General features: G+C 43.0%; 1 protein-coding gene across 2 annotated transcripts in view; it reads right to left on the reverse strand.

Moving 5' to 3' along the window:
- Positions 1–1,281: 1,281 nt before the first annotated feature.
- Positions 1,282–27,412, reverse strand: part of DENND11 (DENN domain containing 11) — a 408,291-nt gene continuing 382,160 nt past the window's right edge. For both annotated transcript variants that reach the window (XM_030215839.1, XM_030215840.1), the window contains exon 9: positions 1,282–1,525. In XM_030215839.1, the coding sequence (XP_030071699.1) occupies positions 1,330–1,525 (196 nt within the window). In that variant the 3' untranslated portion in view covers positions 1,282–1,329. The remainder of the gene's footprint in view (positions 1,526–27,412) is intronic.

Genomic DNA, 27,412 nt, shown 5'->3' on the forward strand with positions numbered 1-27,412 from the left:
CCCAAAGGGTTATATAAAAGAAGATGTTTGGTACAGTAGAAAGTGGTAACAGCAGTCTAACTTTATATTTTAAAAAAAAAAGTTTGCATTTAAGCACACTTTAGAGATGGTACATGTACTTCTTTCATGTCCAACAAGTTGAACAGAGAAAAACTTGGTTCAGCTGTCTTAGTACCCAGCATCAGAACTGAACAAACCAGCTCCTTAGCACAAAATAAATAACTGCACCACCAAACACACTGGTATTTAAAAGACAGCTTTTTGCAGTTTTTGCCCCTCTGTCCTGCCCCCATCAAGTCCTCTAGTACCTGTGAGTGAAATTGATGTGTTATATGCTGATTCATCTTTAACAGATCTGATCTGATCTAATTTAAATGTTCTTTCAGTTCTGAGTACAACATGCTCTTAAAATGGAGTCCTCCACTGCTATAAACTATGCAGGTACAGAAATGAAAGCCATAAACAAATTATAAAGCTATACAACAGCTGAAAGAATAAACCGTTGGGTGAAATACAGAAACTTTTATGATCTGCACAGAACTGACCTCAGAAAATGTTGTACAAGTGGGTCAAGCTCATACAACTGGCAGTTGGAACTTACTGTTATAGTGGATAGGCAAACTGATCATCTGCAACACCATAAATAACTGATATTACAAATGATGAGCCCATAACAAAAGTAGAAAACAATAACTTGCTCAAAATCAGTGAGACAGCAGCAAAGAAAGAATAATCTCTTCATAGAGGACAATTTACAGTGTTTAGAGGAAACTGAAGGGTCATCTTTTAACCCTGTTGACAAGGCAAAACATGAAGCCTTGTTAGACTATAACCCCCAACTAAGAACGACCTTGAGTGAAACAAAAGGGCTTCAGTCAGTTGACAACCCACTTTGAGCTTTTCAATTCCAACCCTGTATTTCATTCACCCCCCCCCCCCCCCCAAAAAAAAAGGTAGCCCAAAGCCTGGCAGTTATAGCCAAACACTAGCAACCCTAGTGTAGTAGTCAGTCTGTCACATTTCCCAACTCGCTTCCAGCTATAAACTGCACACATACAACATTTGAGCACAAGGTGATGATAACATAAGAAAGCAAACCTATCCGTAAGCCCCCTTTGTGATCACATCAAAAAGTAGAAATAAAAATCTTTTAAAAAATTATAAATAGCAATCTCTTGTCTTCTTTGTAGCAGGTTGCTGACCCTTCAAGTGGCTCTCTGTTGAAATTCAACATTTCTACAGTCTGGAAACCAGCTTTGGGGGGGGGGGGGGGGGGGGTTGTTTTTTGAAGCAGTGGTAAAATGCTCAATTCCCTCTTGCAAGTCAAGGCTACGGGCAGCAAGGGTTATCAATGACAAGCATAACATCTATGCCATAAACCTCCAATAAGTCCATCAGAAAACTGCGGTCACCCTGTGGATCCAGGCCCATGCTTCGAGCATGCTCCGCAGTCAGAGACTTATCCTGGCTTGCAGATACTTCCAGCAGAGTCTGGAAGATCCTATTGTTCTGTTCCATGAAAAACCTGCAGTGGAATAAAAAAATGAAGATACAGTGAAAAACACAAAAGAAAGAGGATGAAAAATTGCAATACTAAAAGATAAAAACATTTACAAAAGCAGCACTTTTCTCCCTACTAATAAATATTAGTAGTGTGCTTGGTTAGGAGAGACATTACGGTATATACTGAGCAGAACAAGCACGGTTCAAAGATAGGCAGATATCTTGCTGAAAATCTGGTTCTCTGAGCAGCACTGAAAACAGCAGCTTCAAAAATAAATAGAAATCCATTTCTCTGCTTATAATTTCTCCTCATCTGCAGCTATGTACAACACCAAGCTCAACAGAACACAACCTCTCTCTACAACCTGGCCTGTTGCTAGAAAAGACTAGGAGTGACCATTCAATAGTGTGTGTGTTTGAAAATGGCAAGGAACAGGTTATTTATTACCAATTTAAAAAATATTCTTACATAGCGCCTGCAAGCCCAAAAGCTATCTAAGCAGTGAACATTCAGTTACAGAAGATAGTCTGTCCCTGGAGAGCTACTACTACTTGACATTTCTAAAGCGCTACTAGGGTTACGCAGCGCTGTACAATTTAACATAGAAGGACAGTCCCTGCTCAAAGGAGCTTACAATCTAAAGGACAAATGCACAGTCAATCAAATAGGGGCAGTCTAGATTTCCTGAAAGGTATATGCCCCCAGTGTGTACTCTCACTCCTTTGTTTTCCAGCCTGCTGGCACATCTTGTGGCCCTGAGTGGGTATCAATTGTTCTTGGGAGGAGATTTTGATATTACTGCGGACCCCCTTATAGATTGCGCTCCTGCAAAACCTAGAGGGTCTGCCTGGAGAGATAGAGGGGTGAACTTCTTAATGCACGAGTTGGGTCTTTGGGATATCTGGCGGGTGTTGCATCCTGAAAATCATATACCTTCTTTCTCAGGTGCATGGGGTCCACGCGAGAGACAACTATATACTTTTAGATCCCTCCATGTTGTCCCGGGTAGTGACTGCTGATATTGAGGATGGGGCAGTCTCGGATCATTGCTTGGTGTGGGCGGACGTCCGGTGGTACCAAGGAGAAAGGGTGAGAATGTGGCGTATGAACCCTACCCTGTACTTAGATACCAAGTTTCAGCAGTTTTTGATTCAGGCATGGGAGCATTATCTTGCAGATAATGACCTGGACTCAGTTGGTCTTGTGGTGGTGGTGGTGGGAGGCGGGGCAGACTTCTACAGTCTGTGCCCTGAAAAAGACAGATACAAATCAAGGTAAGGTATACACAAAAAGTAGCACATATGAGTTATCTTGTTGGGCAGACTGGATGGACCGCGCAGGTCTTTTTCTGCCGTCATCTACTATGTTACCTGAAGCAATGGAGGGTTAAGTGCTATGTTCTCTCTAATTTTTGCTTGCCCATATGCAGAAGTTTTTCAGCCTCAACTTGATGTGTGCAGTATAGCCTAAAAGAAAGCCAGCAAAAATTTTAAACACACAGTTGCTGGATGCATGCACTCCCTTTGTGACCTGTGTGCACATTCACACATGCACAACTGAGAGGGAACACTGGTTAAATGATCTGCCAAAGATCAAAAGCAGCTACAGTGGGATTTGATCTGTGCTCCTCTAGGTCTCAGCCTGCTGCTCTATCCAGAGCACTTCTAACTGGTAAGTTCTTTCTGGCTATCTACACACAGACACACTCATAAGGTTGCAAAATCCCTAGTTCTGGACCAGGCTGCTCTATTTTAAACCTTTCTGTGCATTGACAGATTAGAAATACTAGCCAAGTATGCTTTCAAGTAACAAAGACAGAGGAAAGTCAGCAAGGTGGTGGATCGTTGCTGTGTCCTTAGCTCTGCCTCCTTCCACGTACTGATTGGACATCCTGGTGAGAAGAGATGGGGCACAGCCTTCCCCTGTATCTCTGAGCCAGTCCTGTAGAATCTCTGCGGTTCAAGAGACTCAGGAGTTCGCTCCGCATTGGCCTTTGCTTTTATTTTATATATATACTGGTAAAAAAGGCCCGTTTCTGTAAGAAATGAAACGGGCGCTAGCAAGGTTTTCCTCGGAGTGTATGTTTCAGAGAGAGAGTGTGTGTGAGAGATGGAGTGTGTGTGTCAGAGACAGAGTGTGTGTGTGTGAGAGAGAGAATGTGTGAGAGGCAGAGTGACGTGTGTGTGTGACAGAGAGTGTGTCAGAGAGAATGTATGTGAGAAACAGAGAGTGAGTGTGTGCCCCCACCCCCCCCTCTCAGGGCCCTGCTCCCACCCTCCTCTCTCAGGGCCCCCCCTTTATGGTCTGAGAACCCCCTTCCACCCCCACCTCTCTGGTCTCAGGACCCCCCTCCCTCTCCCCTGCTCCCCCCTCCTCCAGCCACCCATGTCCGGCGACCCTCCTGTCCCCCTGCCCCACCTGCAGCCACCCATGTCCGGCGACCCTTCTCTCCCCCTGCCCCCCCCCCCCCTCCAGCCACCCATGTCCAACGACCCTGCTCTCACCTGCCCCCCCTGCAGCCAGCCAGGTTGTGTAGTTAATTCTTTGGGGCAGGCAGGAAAGATCCCCAGTCCTGCCTGCCCGCTGCTGGCGCAGGGCCTCCCCCGCTGCCGGATCGCTGTTCAAAATGGCCGCCGAGACGTCCAATGGCAGACTCGCGAGACTTCTGTTGGTTTTGGAGTCCGCCCTTGTAAGTCTCGGAGGCCATTTTGAACAGCGATCCAGCAGCGGGGGAGGGCCAGGGGATCTTTCCTGCCTGCCCCAAAGAATTCACAACTTGGCTGGCTGCAGGGGGGAGCAGGTGAGAGAGCAGGGTCGTTGGACATGGGTGGCTGGAGGGGGGACAGGGGAAGAGGAGGGTCGCTGGACATGGGTGGCCGTTTGATGCCAGATTTGCATGTGGCTGTGTGTGTGTGGTGGGGGGGGGGGGGATCAGCTGTGAGTGACATCAGCCTGGCTACGGAGCCTAGCTCAGCAACGCCGAAGGAGCCACGGACAAGGGCAAGACATTAGAATGTTGGTGGTGAGAATTATTATATAGGATACATATATTTTGTGTATGTGCTTTATTTCCATTTTACTTGACCTCTTCGGGGGAATCTAGGATCAAGAACTGATAGGTTCCCTGGTAGTGGAGGGCATATAAAGATCAGCCTAACCCTTTACGCTTTCACAAGTTCATTTTTCAATTTATCAGTATGCTGGGATGAATACCATCCTGTCCAGGAGATTTGCTACTCTTCAATTTGTCAAATTGCCCCATTACATCCTCTAGTTTTATAGAGATTTCATTCAGTTTCTCCGACTTGTCAGCTTCTAATACCCTTTCTGGCACCGGTATCACTACCAAATCTTCACCCTTGGCATCTCTTTATATGGGGTAAAGAAAACCAAAATACAAATAAATGAAATATAATAGAATGATAAATGTGAAGTGATAAATGGGAGAAAGAGAATGAAACTGTCAGCGGGGGAGGAGGCGAGGGGAAAGATGGATAAAAGAAAAGTAAAATGCAAAGAAAAAACAGGAAGTGGTTAACATGAAACAAGCGCGAACAGTAGGGGTAGGTGTAAACAGTAAAACTGTCTTGATTTAATTAAATTTTAGCTGTGATGTCCAACCCTTGTCATTACTACTACTATAAATCATTTCTATAGCGCTACCAGTCGTACGCAGCGCTTCACAATTTAACATGAAGAAAAGACAGTCCCTGCTCAAAAGAGCTTACAATCTAAATCAGGGCAGACAGACAGAACAAATAAGGGATAAGGGTAGGAAAGACAGATAGGACATATGGGAAGGGACTAATGAAGAGAGGAAGACAAGATAAAGGTTACGAGCAGGTGACAAGTTAGTGGAGGCTGATTCTTTTTACCTTAATGGCCTGTCATTACAGGTGAGGGGTGTTGCATACACTAAATTTTGTTTCTCTCTCCTGAACCCCCTCGACACTGTCTCCTTAAAATCTAGAATCCAATCTTGGTTTTCTATAGTGGGAAGATTTTGAAGGTAGAAGATGTGGAATAGTGGTAGAAACAGAAAAAACACTGAATGTGTATGGGCTTGTGAGAAGAAATGCTATGTAGGCCATGTGTATATGGCTTTAGCAAAAATTGTGCAAGGATAGTTGTAACACCTGGAGTGGAGGAGTAGCCTAGTGGTTAGTGCAGTGGACTTTGATCCTGGGGAACTGAGTTCAATTCCCACTGCCGCTCCTTGTGACTCTGGGCAAGTCACTTAACCCTCCATTGCCCCAGGTACAAACTGCTTTGAACGTAGTTGCAAAAAAAAAAAAAAAAAATCAGAGAAAGGCGGTGTGTCAAGTCCCATTCCCTTCTGGGTCCTTGGAACCCAGGTGATGAGAGGGCTATGGGTCAACAACTGACATTAGCCTACCCCCTTCACAACCTTGGGGTATGTCTCTCTCTAATATAATGGGCATTTCAGGAATTTCTACCATGAGGTAAAAACAGACTCTTTTGGCAGACAAATCACACTAGGCTGAGAATTTCAATGTGCTGCCTGCAATAAAGCCAAGACATTTTACGCTGCCTATTTCAACTTAATTTATTCTTCTACACTGAATATATTGCTTAATTTATTTTTCATTAATTCTAGCTAGAAAAATGAATAAAACGCTCATTGTTTGGGCCTGTTTGCTCAAAGCTTCTCTGTTTTTGTTTTCTTATACTAAAATATATTGCTGAATAACTGAAATTTGTCTAGTTTTGAAACTCTTCCATACTTAACCTTTAAAAGAGAGCTTTGCGATTTTGATGAATGGTAGAACCTGGGGGACTCCTTGCCCTTACCTCTGCTCTTGTGTTTTATTTCCCGAACACACCTTGGGCTCTGAAACCCAACACAGGTTACAAGTGAATAATTAGATTGAAGCTGGCGTCAGGAGAGTTTTATCACAACTGCAAATCACAGCAGCCTTGCCAAACAAATCTCTGTCTCTCCTGTTTTCTGGGCCACTTTTATTAGCAAATTTCAGGATACAGATTCCTAATTGGCAAGCAACACACTTTCACCTTCTCAGGTCCTGTCTGTTCTATCAATAGATACATCATACTACTGACAAGTGGGACTTAATGGGATATAAGAAACACATCACATATACGTATGTGTGATGTGTTTCTTATATCCCACTAAGTCCCACTTGTCAGTAGTTCAAAGTGGTTAAAAAATATGTAACCTAAAAACTCTACTGATTAAGACATGAATCATTTAAATAGCTAAGTTTAAGTTCTTACAAAATTGAAAATAACTAGAAAAGCTTCGACGTTCAATAGGAAGAGAGAGCTTGATAAATATAAAAACACTAGTAAAACATGCCCGTTTCAGGCGCAAATGAAACGGGCGCTAGCAAGGTTTTCCTCCCGAACCCCCCCCCTGCTCACCCCTTCGGCGTTGTGAAGGCACTGACCGCCATTGTTGCGGACCTCGTCAACGCACGCCAACGCCACCTTCAATGTGCTGAGTCGTTGGTTGTGAAGCCACTGACGCCATTGCTCCGCCCTCGACGTCATCACGTTTGACGCGAGGGCGGGGCCCCAACACAGTGATTTCGGTGGCTTCACCACCACGAACCCTTCGAACCGGAAGGAAGTGCCCAGAGTAACTGACAGTGACATCAGAGTCCTCAGAACTTTGAGGGTGAGTTTTATTATATAGGATTCTGGAGATGTCTTTTTGTTAACACCTGAGAAAGAAGGTAATAACAGGCATAACGGATCTCTGGTTCTCTGCATACCACAAACAAAAGGAAAAGAAATCAGATTAAAAAATGATTCTGGAGATGAACCATTAAACATTTTAAAAATTAAACAAGCCAGTTTAAATAAAACTCTAAAATGAATGGGAAGTCAATGTCTACGCTACTGACAATTTTCTTTTTCCCTTTTATGTCTAGGTCTCAAGGCCTATTGCTAGGACATTTGGTTCAACAGCTAATTAGCCAAGCATTTACTGTTCATAGCCTTCAAGGTCATTGTCAGCCTCAGGAAAACTGTTTTCATTATATAAATTGACACAGGTTTTCCATTTCTCCCTTATACCTTACTGGACCCCAAAACTCCAGCTCTTCAGGGTCCCCTTCAAGTCCCTCACTAAGCGCCTATGCGAGCCAATTTTGAATTACTACCTGGCTACCATATGGCCTTGTGGTAATTTCATTTTTGATGCGCATCCTCTATGCGTGCCGGAAAATATTTTATTTTCCGGCGCGCAGGCAGTAATTGGCATTCTGCGTGCATAGACCATTACCGCCCAGTTACTGCACGAGACCTTACCACTAGGTCAGTGGCTGGCAGTAAGGTCTCAGACCCAAAATAGACACGCAGCAATTTTCATTTTGCAACACATCCATTTTCGGCAAAAATTTTAAAAAGGCATTTTTTTACAGGTGTGCTGCAAAATGATTCTGCGTGCACCCAAAACACACGTCTACACTACCACAAGCCATTTTTCAGCACAACTTAGTAAAAGGACCCCTTAGTTTGATATGGGTCAGAAGGGCCTTTGCCACTTAATTTACTTTATATTACTTGGTTTACAATACAATCAAAATGACTATTATTCAGTGCAATAACTGTAGCTCTCTAATCCTAATACAACCGTCTTAAGGCTCAGAACTTGCACCATCAATTTCTAACTTTCTGCAAAGAAACACAACCCATGGACAGATGGGTTGTAATGGGCTCTGGGAAATATGACCTGAGACAATGAGAAAAGGAAGAACAAAACTCCACAGAAGAACAATAGCCAAACAGGAGAGGAGTAACAACGCAGAGAAGAATGTGCAAGTCCAAAGAGTCTTTATTAATGATGAGACCCGACACAGTCACCATGTTTTGGCTATGAAGTCTGCATCAGGAGTCTAAAAGCCAACATATAGATACAACAATTAAATAGTAAGTTCACTTAAAAATGAATCCTATATAATAAAAAGCACCTCCAATGTTCTGAAGCTGACTGCGTAGCACTAACCTTGAGGCATTCGTGCTATACATCCAATGGACTGACGTCAGTACTTCCTGGTACGTCAAGACTGAAACGGTAATGGCGCCAGAACCACCCCCCCCCCCCCTGAAATCAACTTGCTGCCTCCCTCACAAACACTCGACCCACTCACCCAACGTTGCCGGTAACAATGCTCACGATAATGGCGCCGTAACCACCCACCCTGAAATCCACTCGCTGCCTCCCTTACAAACCCCCTCCCAAACACAACAACCCACTCTCCCAACGTCGCAAACACACCCCCTGAAATCCACTTGCCACCTCCATCACAAAATGCCCTCCCACACACAACTACCCACTCTCCCAACGTCGCCGGCACCGCAAACAACCTCCCTCCCAGTTCCACCCCCCCCCCCCCCTGAAATACACTTGCAACCTCCCTCACATACGCCCTCACACACACACACTGTAAAAAAGGAAAAACAACATCTCACTCAGACACACACACACTCTGCCATGGAGAGACAGCATCTCTCTCTCTCTCTCACACACACTCACACTCCCCCACCCCCACCCCCCTTAATACACAAACTCTAACAAGGAAATTCAACATCTCTGTCTCCCACACACTCCCCCCCCAACTAAATACAGAAGATCTACCATGGAGAATCAACATCTCTCACTCACAACCATACACATAACCAAACTCCCCCTCTCCCACACCAACATACACACACTCTGCCATGGAGAGACAGCATCTCTCTCACTCACTCCACCCCACACCTCCCCCCCTTAATACATAAACTCTAACAAGGAAATTCATCATCTCTCTATCTCAATCACCCACACACACCCTCTGCCCCCCCAACCCCCCCCGCAAAAAAACAACACATACAATGATGCGGAACACTACCCTCCCCCCCCCCCAAAAAATGGCACTGCTGATTGGTCATGCAACTCACACAATCCCAACCAAAACAATAACCAAGTCCCCCCCCCCCCCCACCTTCCGGTACAGGGCTAAAGAAAGGGAAGTACAGGGGAAGAACGGCAATTGTCCGCCATACAAACACTCTCACACACAGATGCCGCTACCCTCTCCCCCCCACACACACACTCCCCCCAACCACCCCCACAACATCATACACAAACTCTGCCATGGTGAATCATGATCTCTGTCTCCCACTCACACCCACACCCCCCCCCCCCCCCAAACTAAATACACAAGATCTACCATGGAGAATCAGCATCTCTCACTCACACCCATACACACAACCAAACTCCCCACCCCACACAGCAACATACACACACTCTGCCATGGAGAGACAGCATCGCGCTCTCTCTCACTCACACACACACTCCCCCCCCCCTTAATACACAAACTCTAACAAGGAAATTCAACATCTCTCTCAAACACACACACACACCCCCACAGCCCCCCCCCAAAAAACACAAAGACATACACTGATGTGGAACAACGCTACCCTCCCCCCCACCCCCAAAATGGCACCGCTAATTGGTCATGCAACTCACACAATCCCAACCAAAACAATAACCAAGGCCCCCCCACATCCCTCCTTCCGGTACAGGGCTAAGGAAAGGGAAGTACAGGGGAAGAACGGCAATTGTCCCCCATACAAACACTCTCACACACAGACGCCGCTACCCTCGCCCCACCCCCCCACACACACTCCCCCCAACCACCCCCACAACATCATACACAAACTCTGCCATGGTGAATCTACATCTCTGTCTCCCACTCACACCCACACACTCCCCCCCCCCAACTAAATACACAAGATCTACCATGAAGAATCAACATCTCTCACTCACACCCATACACACAACCAAACTCCCCACCACCCACACCAACATACACACAATCTGCCATGGAGAGACAGCATCTCTCTCTCACTCACACACACACTCCCTCCCCCACAACCCCCTTAATACACAAACTCTAACAAGGAAATTCAACATCTCTCTCTCAAACACACCCATAGCACCCCCCCCCAAAAAAAACCCCCACAAACACATACACTGATGTGGAACAATGCTACCCTCCCCCCCCCCCCAAAAAAAATGGCACTGCTGATTGGTCATGCAACTCACACACTCCCAACCAAAACAATAACCAAGGCCCCCCCCCCCCCACACCCCCTCCTTCCGGTACAGGGCTAAGGAAAGGGAAGTACAGGGGAAGAACGGCTATTGTCCCCCATTCACTCTCACACACACAGTCACTCTCACACACACTGTCTCAAACATACACACTCCGAGGAAATCCTTGCTAGCGCCCTTTTCATTATGTTCATAAACGGGCCTTTTTTACTAGTAATACAATGTTACATGAATAAACAAACTCATAAAGCACATGGCTAAATGGAAATAAATCAACAAATATATATAAATCAATACAAAACACATCTATTGTAAATAGCTAAAAAAAATACATAAATATATAACCTAGATATAAATAACTTAAATATGAAATATACTGAAACCACAAAGGGAATGATATTGAAACTAATAAGTAGTGAATACAAAACAAAGTGAAGTGAACATGAAACACACTGTATGTGAAAAGAAATTGTATATAAAAGCCTTCAGATATAGACTGAAAGAAACAACCATTTATACATAGTGACAAAAAGGAAATTAGCAGCATATTTTATGGTGGACCCAATGAAAAAAACATGGCAAATAGTGTGAACTCGAAAAAAATAAAACATTCTTAAATTAAAGCAGCGAGTGACAGCTCTGCAAGCAAAATCAACACAGATTAGCAAGATAAAAGTACAGTGGAGCACCGTTAGTACGCGACCCATTATTGCACAGGTCCAGATAATGCATGAGGTAACATGCCTCCAAGTTCTGTATGTGGGACTCGTTCATACGCGCCCCATACTTTAAATTCTCTTTTTGATCAGGTCTTCAGCAGCGACAGCTATTCAAACAGGCCGTCTGCCCGAATTCGGAATCTGCTTTCTGCTGTATCCTGCCCTTGCAGAAGCAGGAAGTTAGATCAGAAAGGGGCAGGGCACAGCAGACAGCTTCTCTGAGCTCGGGCAGACAGCCCATATGAATCACTGTCACTGCTAAAAACCTGGGCCGAGAAAGGATTTAAGGTAGGAAATGTCGGACCTGGGGCCACAGGAGGGGTTGAGGGAGAGGGTCAGTCTGCTGCAGTGTTAGTTTAAAAAAAATGGTGCCCTCTAGCTCTGGACTGCGGTCCGCTATTTGAGTAAGCCTGATGATCCATTTATACACGCACCAATATTACGCGGTTCAAGGTTCTTGCCTCCCGAGTACCACATACTATTGGTGCTCCACTGTAGAGAGCAGTGTAAATACATCGCAGTTCTCCTGAAGCAAGAGCTATCATTGAGCACACATACAGCAATATGAATAGCTTTGAACAAAAGCCACCACTTTTGAGCATGCAAGGATGTTAAATTGTGTACAGGGTGCATAAAAATGTGTTTGAACAATAAAGACACCACGATAGACCAGCAATCAACAACTCATAGGAACAAGCTACAATTGTTAAATGTTTTTACAGGACAGCTGACATTCAGTAGCCATAGAAACTTTAGGTGACAATAACTGCCGAATGGGTAAAATAAAGATAAAAATTGCCAAACCTGATTTTAAAACAATGGACGTAAGGATAATTTAAAAACATGAATTAAGACCTGGATATTATCCTTCAAACAGCAGTAAGAAAACTGTAAATGATGAAAAGAAACTTACTGAAGTCGGCCAAAGGACTGGCTCAAAACGCGATGAAATGTATCAATGGTTTATGGTTTATTAGAACTCGCTATACCGCCATGACTAACTGGCAGATCTTGGCGGTTTACAATATTTAAAAACAAATTTAAGGAAAAAGAAAGGAACTACAAAATTTTACAGGAAATTGGACAGCACAGAGGTAGAGAGATATAGAGGGGTAAAAACAGCGTAGAGGGGAGGAGGACAAGAGAGGGAGTACAACAGCAGATTGTCACAATGGTTCAATCTACAGAAAAGGCTTTAGACAAAAGCCAGGTATTTAGTTTTGTTTTGAAAGTTTTAAAAGAGGTTTTGGCACGGATGGATGTCTAGTGAGAGGAATTTCAATGAAAACAAGCAGTGAAAAAAGCGCACTGAAGGGTGAACACTAGCTGAGCAGACTTGGGGACAGGTAAAATTAGATGCTGATCGTTTTTTGAATGTAAAAAACAGGCTGGAGAGTACAGAATAGTGAAAGAGAAAAGATAAAAGGGTAGACCAAGCCTGTAAGACCAAAATGTGAGAACCAATGGTTTGAAGAGTATACGCTGATGGATCGATAACCAGTGATATTTTTGCATCAATGGAGAAGCATGGTCATAACAATGAGCATGACAGAGCAAACGGATGGCTGTGTTCTGTATAGACTGAAGTCTTTAAATATAAACTTGGGTACAACCTAAGTATATGTTGTTATGGTAATCTAACCTGGTAGTAAGCAAACAGAGAATCAAGGCATTAAAGATTTTGCGACTAAAATATGGCAGAGTTGACGGACTACAAAAAACCATGTCCTACACACATTTGAAATCTGAGGTGCAAATAACTGTGAGTCCAGAATAACTCCAAGGTACCTGAAAGATTCAACTGGTTGAAGAATGGACCAAGTACAAAGGCCACCCATAAACCAACATGTTACAGTTTTTTTCCCTATTAAGGACAAGTTTAAGATCATAAAGCCAGTCAGAAAGAAGTTGAAGACAGCTTTGAAGCAGTCCTAGAGAAGGATTGAAGGTGTTTACAGGGTAGAGAAGATGATCTGCACAGAAGTGAAATGAGACTATGGATTGTATCAAGGTTGCTAGGGGACTAAGAAATACATTGAACAGGAGGTGAGAGATGACGGAGCCTTGTGGAACACCACTGGGTAGTGACCAGGGGAATGCCCTCGATGAGGTAGTGACAAGTGACAAAATATCTGTGAAACAATGCAGCCAAAAAGAACCAGCCTAAGCCATTTTGTGCATTAGATATATATGGGAAAATCAGAAAAACAGTTTACTGTATGGGACATAAAAGCTCGGGAGAAAATAAAATTAAATCGCATTTGCTGAAGCTGATGATTTAAAATGTACGAGTAAGATTATTAACATGGTCTTGGGGAGGTCACATGACGTCATGAGCTGAGCTAGCAGCATGGTGCCTCAGCTCTGAGACCCTCATCCCTTAAACAGCCTAATTTACCAGGGAGAAGTCCTTCAAAACTCGCTGATTTAATCAATAACAGCGTATGGAAAAATATATCACGAAATCTCCAGCAGCAATGACCCAGCGACTGGCCAATAAAGAATAAGGTGAGCAGCACAGAGGGCAAGATGGCGGAAGCAGGCCCCGACATAGCGGTGTCGAGTTTTATGGAGCAGCAGCTTTCCCAGCTGACCGGCGCAATCACAAGTGCTTGGGCTCCGAAATGGACAGCGCTAAATGACAAATTGGATAATCTTCAAATGGCAATGGAAGGGCTAGGTACTCGGAACAAGCGATTTAGAAACGCGAGTCTCCGCATTAGAAGATGACACATGCAGCTATGGCCCCGACCTGCGCAATTTACAACAGCAGCTGAGGGAACAAGGATTAAAAATCGAGGATCTGGAGAGCAGATCACGAAGGAATAATGTGCGCATTGTTGGGCTCACTGAGCAACTCCCGGAGCGAAACTTAGAGCCATGGCTGGAGGCTTGGTTGACAAAGGAATTGGCTCTAATGGATTCAGCGGGACCGTTGGTGATTGAGCGCGCACACCGCGTGGGAAGAAAGCTGGAGATAAACACTAAGCCCAGGGTAGTGGTGGCAAAGATCCTAAACTACAAACACAAGCTTGAGATTCTCCAGGGCTTTAAGATACGGAGAGACTCATTGAAACATTCTGATTTTTCAGGATTACACCCAAGTAGTACAGGAACAGAGAAGAAAATTCCATCCAATCTGCTCAAAGTTGGCGGCAAAAAAGATAAAATTTGCTCTACAATATCCCGCGAAACTGCGGGTGCAAGTGCAGGATCGCTGGCAGACCTTTCAAACAGCAACAGAAGCCGAGAAAAAGCTTAATGAGCACCATATGTTGGCAGAGACCTGAATGTTAACATCCCTCAATGGAGGAATTGAGGAAATCTACTTATTACCTTGGTCCCTACTTGTTGTTGGTGGAGAACCGGGACTGGAGGACGGCAATCTACATGGATACCAGCAGGGAGGTGCAAAAGAGACTGCTGGATTTGTTTGAATATATTTGAGTTTTCGGGTTTTACTAACGGTTTGTATTAATTACTAGCTTTGAACTTACTCTTAAGCATCACAAGTGCAGAGCAGAAATTTACATTCAACCTGCTCAAAACTAGTGGAGGAAAAGATAAAATTTGCATTACATGCCTGGCGAAACAGCGAGTGCAAAAACAGGATAACTGGCAGACCTTTTAAACAGTTGCAGCAGCAGAGAATATGCTTAATGCAAACAATATGCTTAATGCAAACAACAGCATTCTACGTTCCTTCGTGGAGGGAACGGGGAAGACTATCCATCAATTGGTTTGCTAATTGCTGAAGGGTTTGAATCGGGACTGGATGTTTGAAGAATAAATGTTTACCAGCAGTGAAGTGCAAGTGAGATGGTTTGCTCTGTATGGTTATATTTGAATACCGGGTTTTCAAATATGTTGCTATTTATGTGTTTAAGAAATTTAATAACACCCCAGTGTTATAGAATTGTGGGAGCTAAGAGGCATTGTTTGCCCCCCTTGTGCAGGCTTTCATTGTGCCAGGGGGAGCATGAGAATGGTTAAGCCTGTCAAACACATATTCGTGGGAGTTTACTTGTGGAATATAATTTGCATAATATGTTGAGATGGAGTAGGTGGGAGAGAAGGGTTGGATCACTAATATTTGGGTTAATAAGAAGGATGCATATCACTTAAGGGTAGTATTGGTTGGTTGGGTTGGGTTCGGGATGGGGGGGGAGGCGTCAAAAGTACTAGATCTCGTAGAGGGATAGCAGGGGAACGAAGGGGAGTTTGGTTGGGATGCTTTGGGGAGGGACATGGGAGAGAATGCAAGGGATGGGAGGGTGTTTGGGAGGGATTTTTAAAAAACGGGTGCCAGACAGGAAGAAAAGGATTGAACCTTATGCAAAAACAAATTATTATGATGAGTGCGTTAGGGAGGATTTTACCGTCTCACATGGGGGGGACCGGAGGCTGGGCTGGCTCCCCTTGGGTACAGTGTTAAGTAAGTGGGGGTTAACTAATATCATTTGTAGGTAACATGATTAAGATATTTACGTGGAATGTGGGGGGTATTCATTCCCCCATAAAAAGATCCAAAATACTGCAGTATCTACAGCGTATCAAGGCAGATATAGTGTTTCTGCAGGAAACACATTTGTCGGAGAGTGAACATGCTAAATTAGCAAGATGGTGGGTAGGGGAGTGCGTGGCTTCAGCGGCAGTGGGCCGCAAAAGAGGAGTGGCCATTTTAATCAGAAAAGGGGTGGCAATGCAACTTACTAACATCATGAAAGATCCTGAAAGCCGCTTTATTTTATGCCGGGCGACAATAAACAGACAGCAGTTGCTCCTAGGAAGTATATATGCCCCAAACCAGCTTGACCTTAAATTTTATAAGAATTTAGTGGCAATTCTATCTAAAATGGAATCTATCCCTTTGGTGCTAGGGGGATATTTTAACATGGCTTGGGATCCTCAGATGGATAAATCTAATCCCCCGTCAGGGCAAGGGTCATTGAAGGGGAGGGGACTGCCAGATTTTTGCTCAATACTTGATCTTATAGACGTATGGCGGGTCTTACATCCATCAGACAGGGAATAACACATCAGTCTAGAGCACATGATACTCATTCCAGGATTGACTACTTGTTGGTCTCGCGAGAAAGTTTCTCTGACGTAGGTGGAGCCGAAATTGGTCCTTGCATAATTTCTGATCACGCAGCAGTGTCGATGTCATGGAAATTGGGGATTCAAGAGGGGGCGGGGAGAGGTTGGTCCTTTCCTAGTTATCTTTATAAGGATGGGAACTTCAGGGAGTTTCTTGTAAACAAGTGGAAGGACTACTTACACCATAATGAAGAGATGAAAGATAAAGCCACTTTATTTTGGGAAGCTGCAAAAGCGGTTCTGAGGGGGGACATTATAAGTTATGTTAGTCACCACAAGAAAGCCAGAGACAATGAAATTCTACGTTTGGAAAAACAATTGTTTGGCTTACGAAAACAATTTGGGAAACAGCCTACTCCCCAGATTAGACAAAATATTATAAATGTTCAGACCACGCTGAATACCTTACTACAAGACAGGGTGGTTAAGTCGCAGGCATTTTACAAATTTCAACTTTATAAATATGGAAATAAAGGGGGTAGGATGCTGGCGAAGTTGATCACTTCCAAGAACACGTCCAGACATATTTTAACTATTAGAGACGAAAGGGGGAAATTACTCCATACAGACAAAGAGATAAGAGATGTTTTTCAAAGGTTTTTTCAACAACTATATAGTCCGGGAGAGGAGAGTGGCCTTAGTGAAGTTCTTTATTTGGAAAACGTTTTACTCCCACACATTACACAGAAAGAATGTAAGTTTTTGAACGCTCCCATAAGCAGCGATGAGGTGAGCTGGGCCATAGGAAGTAGCAAGCTAGATAAAGCTCCGGGCCCAGATGGCTTAAGGGCAGAATTTTACAAATTGTTGGGGGATTCCATAGTGCCATCTTTAACTAATCTTCTAACAAGAGACCAGGCTGGTGGACACGAGAGTACCATTAAAGGAGGACTGCTCTTTTAAACCACTGTTTGATAAAGTACTCTTAGTGTGATTATTAATTTTTGAATTTTTGGAGGGCTCTCAGAGTATTAACTCACCCTATAACATGAGAATTTGCCCAACACCTGTGCATCTCATTGGGTGGTTGAGCATCTCAATCACAGAGCCTCTCCGTGGTTTTTTATTTAAATACGTGTTCCCTTCACGAAAACCACAATAGTGCTCAAACACTTCAAAAAATGAATTAAAAGTAACAGTCCAACAAGTATCTCTCGTGCCACTATCCCTCTTATAAAGTTTTTTTGACTAATTCATAGTTCATATATTCAAGAGGCACTGTAAAGAATATTTGAATTCACTTAGCTTATTGTGAGCTTCTTCGATAATTCTATTAAATCCCCATCCACTATATAAGTGGATCCAATATGGGTTATTTCCAATGATTATATTCCACCACAAGCACCACACCAAGGTGAAAATCTTCACATCCCGGTTGGGCTATATTGCTGTCTTCAAAACATCAAGAGTCCAACACTGCAGGGTTTCGTTGGAAAACTTCCTCAGGAACTCCAAATGTTTACAACTGTTGAAACTTGGAACAAAAATCAGTCCCTCTCTCTTTTCAGAAGTATTATCTATTACTATTACTATGAGGGTTTTATATGATCCCTGGCAGGAAATGACGTTATAAATTTTACTCATTTCCTCAATTAAGACTAAGACTAAATAGTAATCAAAAATCAACCTGAAAAAATGAGTATACATCCCTGGTTACAGAGTCTAAGTAATCAGGCAGTTAATGGGACAGGTGCTACATCAGGCACTCTAACGAGTAACATTACGGAACACTTGTCTAGTTCAAAAGAAAACATCAGTGTCATTAATATGGGACAGCGTTTTTTACGAGGCCCCCGGGGGGGACGCCAGCGCAGCAGAGCATACCGCAGACGAGCACAGCAAATGCCTTCACAACAACAACATTGGACAGGCCCAGTAACACGGTCAGGCATGCAGAATTATCCAATGTGATTAATTTGTCGGATGTAACTCTCACGCCCACCCAGATACGAGTGTTGAATTATGGTTTATCATATGTACCCAATAGAAATCAAACAAAATAAAACATGGAAAAGAAAATAAGATGATACCTTTTTTATTGGACATAACTTAATACATTTCTTGATTAGCTTTCGAAGGTTGCCCTTCTTCCTCAGATCGGAAATAAGCAAATGTGCTGGCTGACAGTGTATATAAGTGAAAACATTCAAGCATTACTATGACAGTCTGACAGGGTGGGAGGAGGGGGGTGGGTAGGAAGTATGCATGGGGACATCAAAGCATATCATTGATATTCTAACAGGGTGGGTGTGGATAGGTGAGGGGAGGGTGATCAACAGAGACATACAGCTTTATGGTTTATAATGGGCTAGGAACCCCAGATCCTTGTTAAGTCCTTTCTGTTGGGTGTTAAAATATTCAATCATTCTGACTTCAAAGGTCTTACGTTCTTGTATGGTTTTAAAGTTACCTTTGAGGATTCTCACTGTGAAATCACTGGTACAGTGTCCTGGTCCTGTAAAATGTTGACCAACAGGCGTGGGAACCCTGCTGGCACCAGTATTGTTCATATGATGTCTATGTAAATTGAATCTTGTCTTAAGCATCTGGCCTGTTTCTCCAATATAGCATCCTTCATTACATTTTTTACACTGAATGATATATACCACATTGGAAGATGAGCAAGTGAAAGATCCCTTTATGTTGAAAATCTTTCCTTTGTGGATGACTTTGGGGTTCTGTGAAATATTTTGGCATAGTTTGCAACTGGATAAATTACAGGGAAGTGTGCCCTTCTGTTCCTTTTCAGTCTGTGAAGGAAGTTTACTTCTGATTAGCTTGTGTTTTAAATTGGGTGGCTGTCGGAAGGCCAGTACTGGTGGGGATGGGAATATCTCTTTCAGTAATTCATCCTCCTGGAGTATAGGTTGTAGATCTCTTATGATTTTCCTCGGTTTTTCCAGCTCTGGATTGTATGTCACTACAAGCGGGATTCTGTCTGTGGATCTTTTCTTTTTGTACTGTAGCAGATTCTCCCTGGGTGTTTTGAGGGAGGAGGCAATATTCTTGGAGATTATTTTGGGGTTGTAGCCCTTCTGTTTGAAGGATTCAGTCAGGGTTTTAAGGTGTCTGTCTCTGTCCCCTGGGTCAGAGCAGATACTGTGGTATCTTGTGGCTTGGCTGTAAATGATGGATCTTTTTGTATGTGAAGGATGGAAGCTGGAGTTGTGGAGGTAGCTACATCTGTCTGTGGGTTTCTGGAATATAGATGTTTGTATACAGCCATCACTGATTGAGACCGTGGTGTCCAAAAATTGACTTTTTCTGGGGAGTAGTCAATTTTGAATCTGATTGTAGGATGGTATGTATCGAATGCAGAATAAAAATTGTTTCAGAGTTTCTTCACCCTCTGTCCAAATCATAAAATGTCATCGATGTACCGGTAATATTTTAGAGGTTTGGTCTGGTGTGTATGCAGAAATGTCTCTTCCAGCTCAGCCATAAAAAGGTTGGCATATGGGGTGCTGTCCTGGTGCCCATCATTTGCAGATAGATACTCATTGTTAAAGTGGAAGTAGTTGTGAGTTAAGATGAATTTGATTAATTTTGTAATAGTTTTCTGGTGAGTATTGATGGTCCAGTGTGGATTTTTTAGGAGTCCTAAAAAGACTCCTAAAAAACTCCACACTGGACCATCAATACTCACCAGAAACTATTACAAAATTAATCAAATTCATCTTAACTCACAACTGCTTCCACTTTAACAATGATATCTATCTGCAAATAATGGGCACTGCGATGGGCACCAGGAGAGCACCCCAATATGCCAACCTTTTTATGGCTGAGCTGGAAGAGACATATACTCCAGGAGGATGAATTACTGAAAGAGATATTCCCATCCCCACCAGTACTGGCCTTCCGACAGCCACCCCAATTTAAAACACAAGCTAATCAGAAGGTAACTTCCTTCACAGACTGAAAAGGAACAGAAGGGCACACTTCCCTGTAATTTATCCAGTTGCAAACTATGCCAAAATATTTCACAGGACCCCAAAGTCATCCACAAAGGAAAGATATCAACATAAAGGGATCTTTCACTTGCTCATCTTCCAATGTGGTATATATCATTCAGTGTAAAAAATGTATCGAAGGATGCTATATTGGAGAAACAGGCCAGATGCTTAAGACAAGATTCAATTTACATAGACATCATATGAACAATACTGGTGCCAGCAGGGTTCCCCACGCCTGTTGGTCAACATTTTACAGGACCAGGACACTGTACCAGTGATTTCACAGTGAGAATCCTCAAAGGTAACTTTAAACCATACAAGAACGTAAGACCTTTGAAGTCAGAATGATTGAATATTTAACACACACAGAAAGGACTTAACAAGGATCTGGGGTTCCTAGCCCATTATAAACCATAAAGCTGTATGTCTCTGTTGATCACCCTCCCTCACCTATCCACACCCACCCTGTTAGAATATCAATGATATGCTTTGATGTCCCCATGCATACTTCTACCCACCCCCCTCCTCCCACCCTGTCAGACTGTCATAGTAATGCTTGAATGTTTTCAACTTATATACACTGTCAGCCAGCACATTTGCTTATTTCCGATCTGAGGAAGAAGGGCACCTTCGAAAGCTAATCAAGAAATGTATTAAGTTATGTCCAATAAAAAAGGTATCATCTTATTTTCTTTTCCATGTTTTATTTTGTTTGATTTCTATTGATAACCTTAAGAGTGGACTAACACGGCTACCACACTCCTCTACTTCATATGTACCCACTAATTTCCATCATAAATTCAATGCTAGGGTTGAACTAGCAAGATTTTTTCGGAATTTACAAGTTAAACTTGTATAATTATGGTACAGACAGAGACCCCCCCACTGGAATGGTGGCGGGCCCAGTCATAGAGCTCAGGCCATTACAGACCTTGGCTGAGTCAGAAATCTGATGGCTGACATAACTGGGAGCTTACTGGAAAAGTATGGCCTAGTTTGTAGCCCGGATTGAGGCCTAAATAAGCTAAATTAGGAAAAGTTAGGTCAATAGATATGGAAACAAATGGAGGATTTCAGCACAAAATGGAAGCCGTATCTGTTACAAAGTGGAATTTTCTCTAATGTAAGTTAGAAAAACAAGTTGAGAAATGAGACTTTCCTGTGAGCAGGATTGTGGTCAGCCATGGTGTGAGAAAGGAAAGGTGTAGCTGGATGCAGGGTCTTGCTTAAGATTTGTGGTCAAGCGAGCTAAAGACAAAACCATGTTAGCAAGATAGAAGCTACTCATTAGCATGATCAATCAGTGACAAACATGACATTAGCATAGATCCAATCAGGTATATCTACTGTCATATTATCCATATCCTGAGGGCACCTATAAAAATCAGGGTATTTCCTGGTTTAAGTTAGAGAAAAGGGTTGCCACTCTCTCCAAGGGAAACCAATGTGTCCAGCAGAATTGACAAATTACCTAATTGCTTTCCCTTGTAAAACCTCTAATTGGTAAGAGAAATTATAAAAGATTAGGAACTAATTAACACCTGTTTGCAGCTGGATTATTATATTCCTATAACTAATTGATTGTACGTGCCTGTTGTCAATCACTGATTTGACTTGTACCTTGGCAAATAAACTCCTCATTCCAAATGATGATTTGTGGACTTCACTTAATGTTCAGAGGCTGTAAGTATAAATGCTTTTGCTGTATCAGGCTGTCTTTCACTGCATTGTATAACCTGTGACATAAATCCAGTTTGTCATAAGGCTGATATCTTTTCCTTAGACCTAACATCTCTCTTAGTGGCAATTCTTTTTAGAACTTCACAACTCCTTGATTACCCCAGTACTAGTGCTATTTAGAGATGGAGTCAGATTTAAGGTCACTCCAGCCTTCTTGGGGGTCTCTGAACCCTAAATTTAGAACATTGGTGACCCCCAGCGTTCGATTTAAGCACGCCACCAGAATTTTTGTCAAAGTGGGGGTTGATTATAGATCTTGACTAAAATTCTGTTGTTTTATCTTCCAATTGAATGTTGCCCTTACTAGCATAATTTTTGGCTGAATTTATAAACTGCTGTTTTATTTTTGCTTTCTAGTCTCTTTCTAAAACTGTTTCTGAGACTTTCAGAATTAAGATGCTGTATTTGGCAATCTAATCTGTTGCCCGGTCTCGTTAAAACTCAGAGACAGATTTTTTTTTTTTTTTTTAATGCTGCAAGAGACAGACTGGTAGATCTTATCGTGTTCCACAATGTGGTTATAAAGTTTTAAAAGTTTGCTTCTTTTCCCTTAATAGAGGAGTTCTCAATACTAAATCTTATCTCTATTTCTCCTGCGTAGTCCCTTTTTTTTTTTTTTAGATACTTCCTGAGAACACTTCCTCTGTTGCTACAGGGTTTTTTTGCTGCGACATTTTTTCACTTCCCCTTTTCTGCCTTGGGCGGTTCCCTCCCCATATCTAGTAGGCATCTCCGTGACTTTTTCAGTGAGCCTGTCACTGCTGCTAGTCTGGGAAGCTTTTCTGCAGCCCTATGTTGCCTAACTTAATTTCTAAACTTTTTTTTGTTGCACTCCTGTAGAAACTGTTTCTAAGATATGAAGGTACCCAAAGAGAAAAGACACCCCCAAATCACTAAAACCAAAACACATACTTGGAAATGTAGATGGAAAGTGATGACCACAAATGCTCACAGTCTAAGCAATAAAGTTCAGGACCTTCATGCCCTAATCTTGGAGGCAGACTTGGACATAGTTGCAATCACAGAGACATGGCTCAATGGTTCCCATGAATGGGATGTAAACATACCAGGCTATAATCTTTTTAGGAAGGATAGAGAGGGGCGTAAAGGTGGAGGAGTAGCTCTGTATGTGAGAAATGATATCACACCGACTGAAATGACAGGGAACAGGGGAAAGGAAGAAGCAATATGGATCACCTTAAAAAGAAAGGATAAAACCTCTGTCCATGTGAGTGTTGTCTACAGACCTCCGACACATTTGGAGAACCTAGATAAAGATCTGATCACTGATATTCAAAAGTTGGGGAAGAAAAGAGAGGTGCTGTTGTTGGGAGATTTCAATCTGCCGGATGTAGATTGGACGGTTCCGTCTGCGAAATCGGAAAGAAGCAGAGAGATCGTGGATGCTTTTCAAAGTGCTTTGCTCAGACAAATGGTGTCAGAACCCACGAGGGAGGGAGCGACGCTAGATCTGGTACTCACAAATGGGGATAATGTGTCAAATGTCCGAGTGGGTGCCCACCTGGGCAGCAGTGACCATCAAACGGTTTGGTTTGATATGACGGCTGAAGAGGAGGGTGGCCACTCAAAACTCAAAGTCCTGGATTTCAAACATGCTGACTTTAGTAAAATGGGGGAATACCTGAGGAAGGAGCTGATGGGATGGGAGGAAATACAAGAAGTGGAAGGACAGTGGTCCAGACTGAAAGAAGCTATAAATAGGGCCACAAACCTTTATGTAAGGAAAGTAAATAAAAGCAAGAGAAAAAGGAAACCGATATGGTTCTCCAAGCAAGTGGCTGAGAAAATAAAGGCTAAAGAGTTGGCGTTCCAGAAATACAAAAAAAACTCATGAAAAGGGACACGAGGAGGAATACCGGATGAAACTGAAAGAAGCCAAGAGAGAGATACAACTGGCGAAAGCGCAAACGGAAGAACAAATGGCTAGAAATGTGAGGAGGGGTGGCAAAATTTTCTTCAGGTATATTAGTGAAAGGAAAATGACTAAAAAGGGAATTGTGAGACTAAAAGATACTGCGAACCGCTATGTGGATAATGATGAAGAAAAAGCAAATTTGCTAAATAGATACTTCTGTTCTGTTTTCACAGAAGAAAATCCTGGAGAAGGACCGCGATGGACTGCAAAAAGTACAAATGAGATTGAAGTGGATAGAGCACCGTTCACGGAAGAGAGTGTGTATGAACAACTTGAAAAGCTAAAGGTGGACAAAGCCATGGGGCCGGATGGGATCCACCCTAGGATATTGAGGGAGCTCAGAGAGGTTCTGGCGGGTCCTCTTAAAGATTTATTTAATAAATCCTTGGAGACGGGAGAGGTTCCGAGGGATTGGAGATCGGCGGATGTGGTCCCACTTCACAAAAGTGGCGATAGGGAAGAAGCTGCAAACTACAGGCCGGTAAGCCTCACTTCAGTTATTGGAAAAGTAATGGAAGCGATGCTGAAGGAAAGGATAGTGAATTTCCTGGAAGCCAATAAGTTGCAAGATCCAAGACAGCATGGATTTACCAAAGGGAAATCGTGCCAAATGAACCTCATTCCGCAGTTGATTAAGGAAATTGCAGTGTTAGTTCAACAAGCAGTAGGGGAAGGAGTTCTTCTAAAACCGGAGGCTAGATATCTACAAAATCAACATCCGAAGATACCTATATTTTATATAGTACCGAAAGTGCACAAAAGATTGAACGACCCTCCCGGTCGACCGATTGTTTCTTTGAAACATACAGTATTAGAACCCTTATCACATTTTCTTGATCTACATTTGCAACCTTTTGTTACCGCAGCAAGATCCTATATAAAAGACACGTCCCATTTTTTAAGAGAATATTCACATATGGAGTTAATTACTTCTGATATGACATTTGTTACGCTTGACGTGGAGTCAATGTACTCTAACATTCCTCAGGCAGCAGCACTAGATATCGTATGACGTATGCTGGAAAAAACGCCTTGTGACAGCCAGAGTGACCACTAGGTTTTTAGTGCAATTAGCGGAATTGGTCCTCCGGAAGAACTATTTTGCCTTTGGATCTACTTTTTATGACCAAAGGCACGGTGTAGCTATGGGCACAGCTGCTGCCCCAAGTATAGCGAACTTATACGTTAGTGCCTTTGAGGAACAATTTCTGTATAGATCCCAATGGTTCCAATTCATAGTAAAATGTCATCGGTTCATCGATGATGTGTTTTTTATTTGGACATCTATTCAAACATTACAGCAATTTGTTACTTGGCTTAACACCATGGATACAAATCTGCGTTTTACAATGCAATACAGCAAAGAATGCATTTCATTTTTAGACACTGAGGTGTTTATACAGGATCATCATTTTTCAGTGACGGTGCATAGAAAACCCACCGACCGAAATTCTTTATTGGAATATCATAATCATCATCCATATCGCTTAAGACAATCCCTGCCGATAGGACAATTTTTACGACTGCGGCGCATTTGTACTACTGATGAATTGTTTCGACAACAATCGTCCGTGCTCATTCAACGTCTACGGGATAGAGGATATCCAGATCGATGTATACGCCATGCATACAAGAGGGCCTGGTATGCACAGCGTCCTCTTCTGCTACAGGCAAAATCAGACGAGCCATTGGATAAATGTGTGTGCGTCCTCACACGGATTTAGCCCCCCAAATTGCTCGGATTATTAATCAGCCCTTAACATTGCCACTGTCAGGTCGACTGTGCTTGGTACGCATGGTCATTCTCCCTAGATGGCTATATGTCATGCAAACTTTGCCATTGCGACTATTACAGAAAGATATACGACTGTTTTATCGTTTAGTGACGAGGTTTTGTTGGGCATATAAAAAGGCAAAAATCCGGATGCCCTTACTCTTGGGGGGGTGGAAGCACGGTGGCATGGGCTTACCTAATATTAAATTATATAACATAGCATGTAACTTGAGACAAGTACGTGATTGGATTTATGCCTCTGAATACCATACCCCCTTGGGCATAGAAAGGGAGTTGTTTAAACCTTATCAACTGGTCTCATTATTGCATGGAGATAGTGTAACATTGGCACAGCTGGGAGGTAAATCCGTACTTCTGGGGCCCGTACGGGATGCATGGAGATTCTTGGGGAGACACCTGGGAGGTGATCCACAGGTGTCGCAACTCTTAACGATTAGAGGGAATCCTATGTTTGGACCTGGACAGGAGAATCTAGTGTTCGTGCGGTGGGAAGCTCAAGGACTCAGTAACTTGGGGACAGTGGTAGACCACACAGGAGAGCCTAGACTTTTAGACCACCTGATCCCTCAAGAGTCCATTCGCTGGGGTGACACCTTTGCACATTGTCAGCTGAAGCACTATGTTCACTCTCTCGATAAGGTGGCACTTCCGTTTCGCTTGGGAGAGAGAATTTTAACCCTGTTTGCCGAAATTTCTAGTGAGGCCCCCTCCATTTCTAATCTACAGAAGAAACTTTGGGCATTAGTGCCTGGGAAGGAGCTGGTTCAGCTTAAGAGACGTTGGGAGGTAGACGTGGGTCAGGATCTTACTTCTTGGGATATTGCAGTGCATCTTAAGAACATTCCCCAATTAATTAGTGGGGCAGGATATAGAGAATGTGCATACAGAGTTATTCATAGAGCATACTTTTCACAAGTTCAGCTATTCCGAGCGGGGGGAATAAAGACACCCACTTGCTTGAAGTGTAACTCAGCTGATAATTCTCTATATCATGGAATTTGGGGATGTCTGCTTATAAGATGTTTTTAGAGGAGGGTGGCAGCATTTCTTTCTCTCTTGATGCCGAAATATATACAGGGAACGCCTGCCCAGGTGGTACTTGATTGTCCGGACACATTTAGGGGGCTCAGTGTGGGTGAAGTGTTGCTATGTCGTAAGCTTTGCTTGATAGCAAGGAAATGCATCTTGCAAAAATGGGCTTCACAGGACAAGCCAGAATACTGGCACTGGCGAAACCAAGTACATCAAGTAATTACCTGGGAAGCACAAGAAGCCAGAGGCTCTTATAAACGTAAGCTCCGATTTCTTGGGATCTGGAACCCCTATTTAGCCAAGATAACACAACAGGGAAGAAGTTTAATCCTGAATAAATTATGATTGATATTGTATTTAACTCTGGTGCCCGACGAAACATTTATATGGGAATATAGGGTGGGTATAGGGAGAAGAGGGGGGGAGGGGGATATAAGGGTCCAAACAAAATGAAAATGATTTTCGTTGTCATTGTGATGTATCAGTAGAATATATTGTGAATAAGTCTTTTTGGTGTTTGTAGCTTTGCAATTCTGTTTTCAATAAAA

The sequence above is a fragment of the Microcaecilia unicolor genome, chromosome 10, assembly GCF_901765095.1.
Source record: "Microcaecilia unicolor chromosome 10, aMicUni1.1, whole genome shotgun sequence".
Taxonomy (NCBI): Eukaryota; Metazoa; Chordata; class Amphibia; order Gymnophiona; family Siphonopidae; genus Microcaecilia; species Microcaecilia unicolor.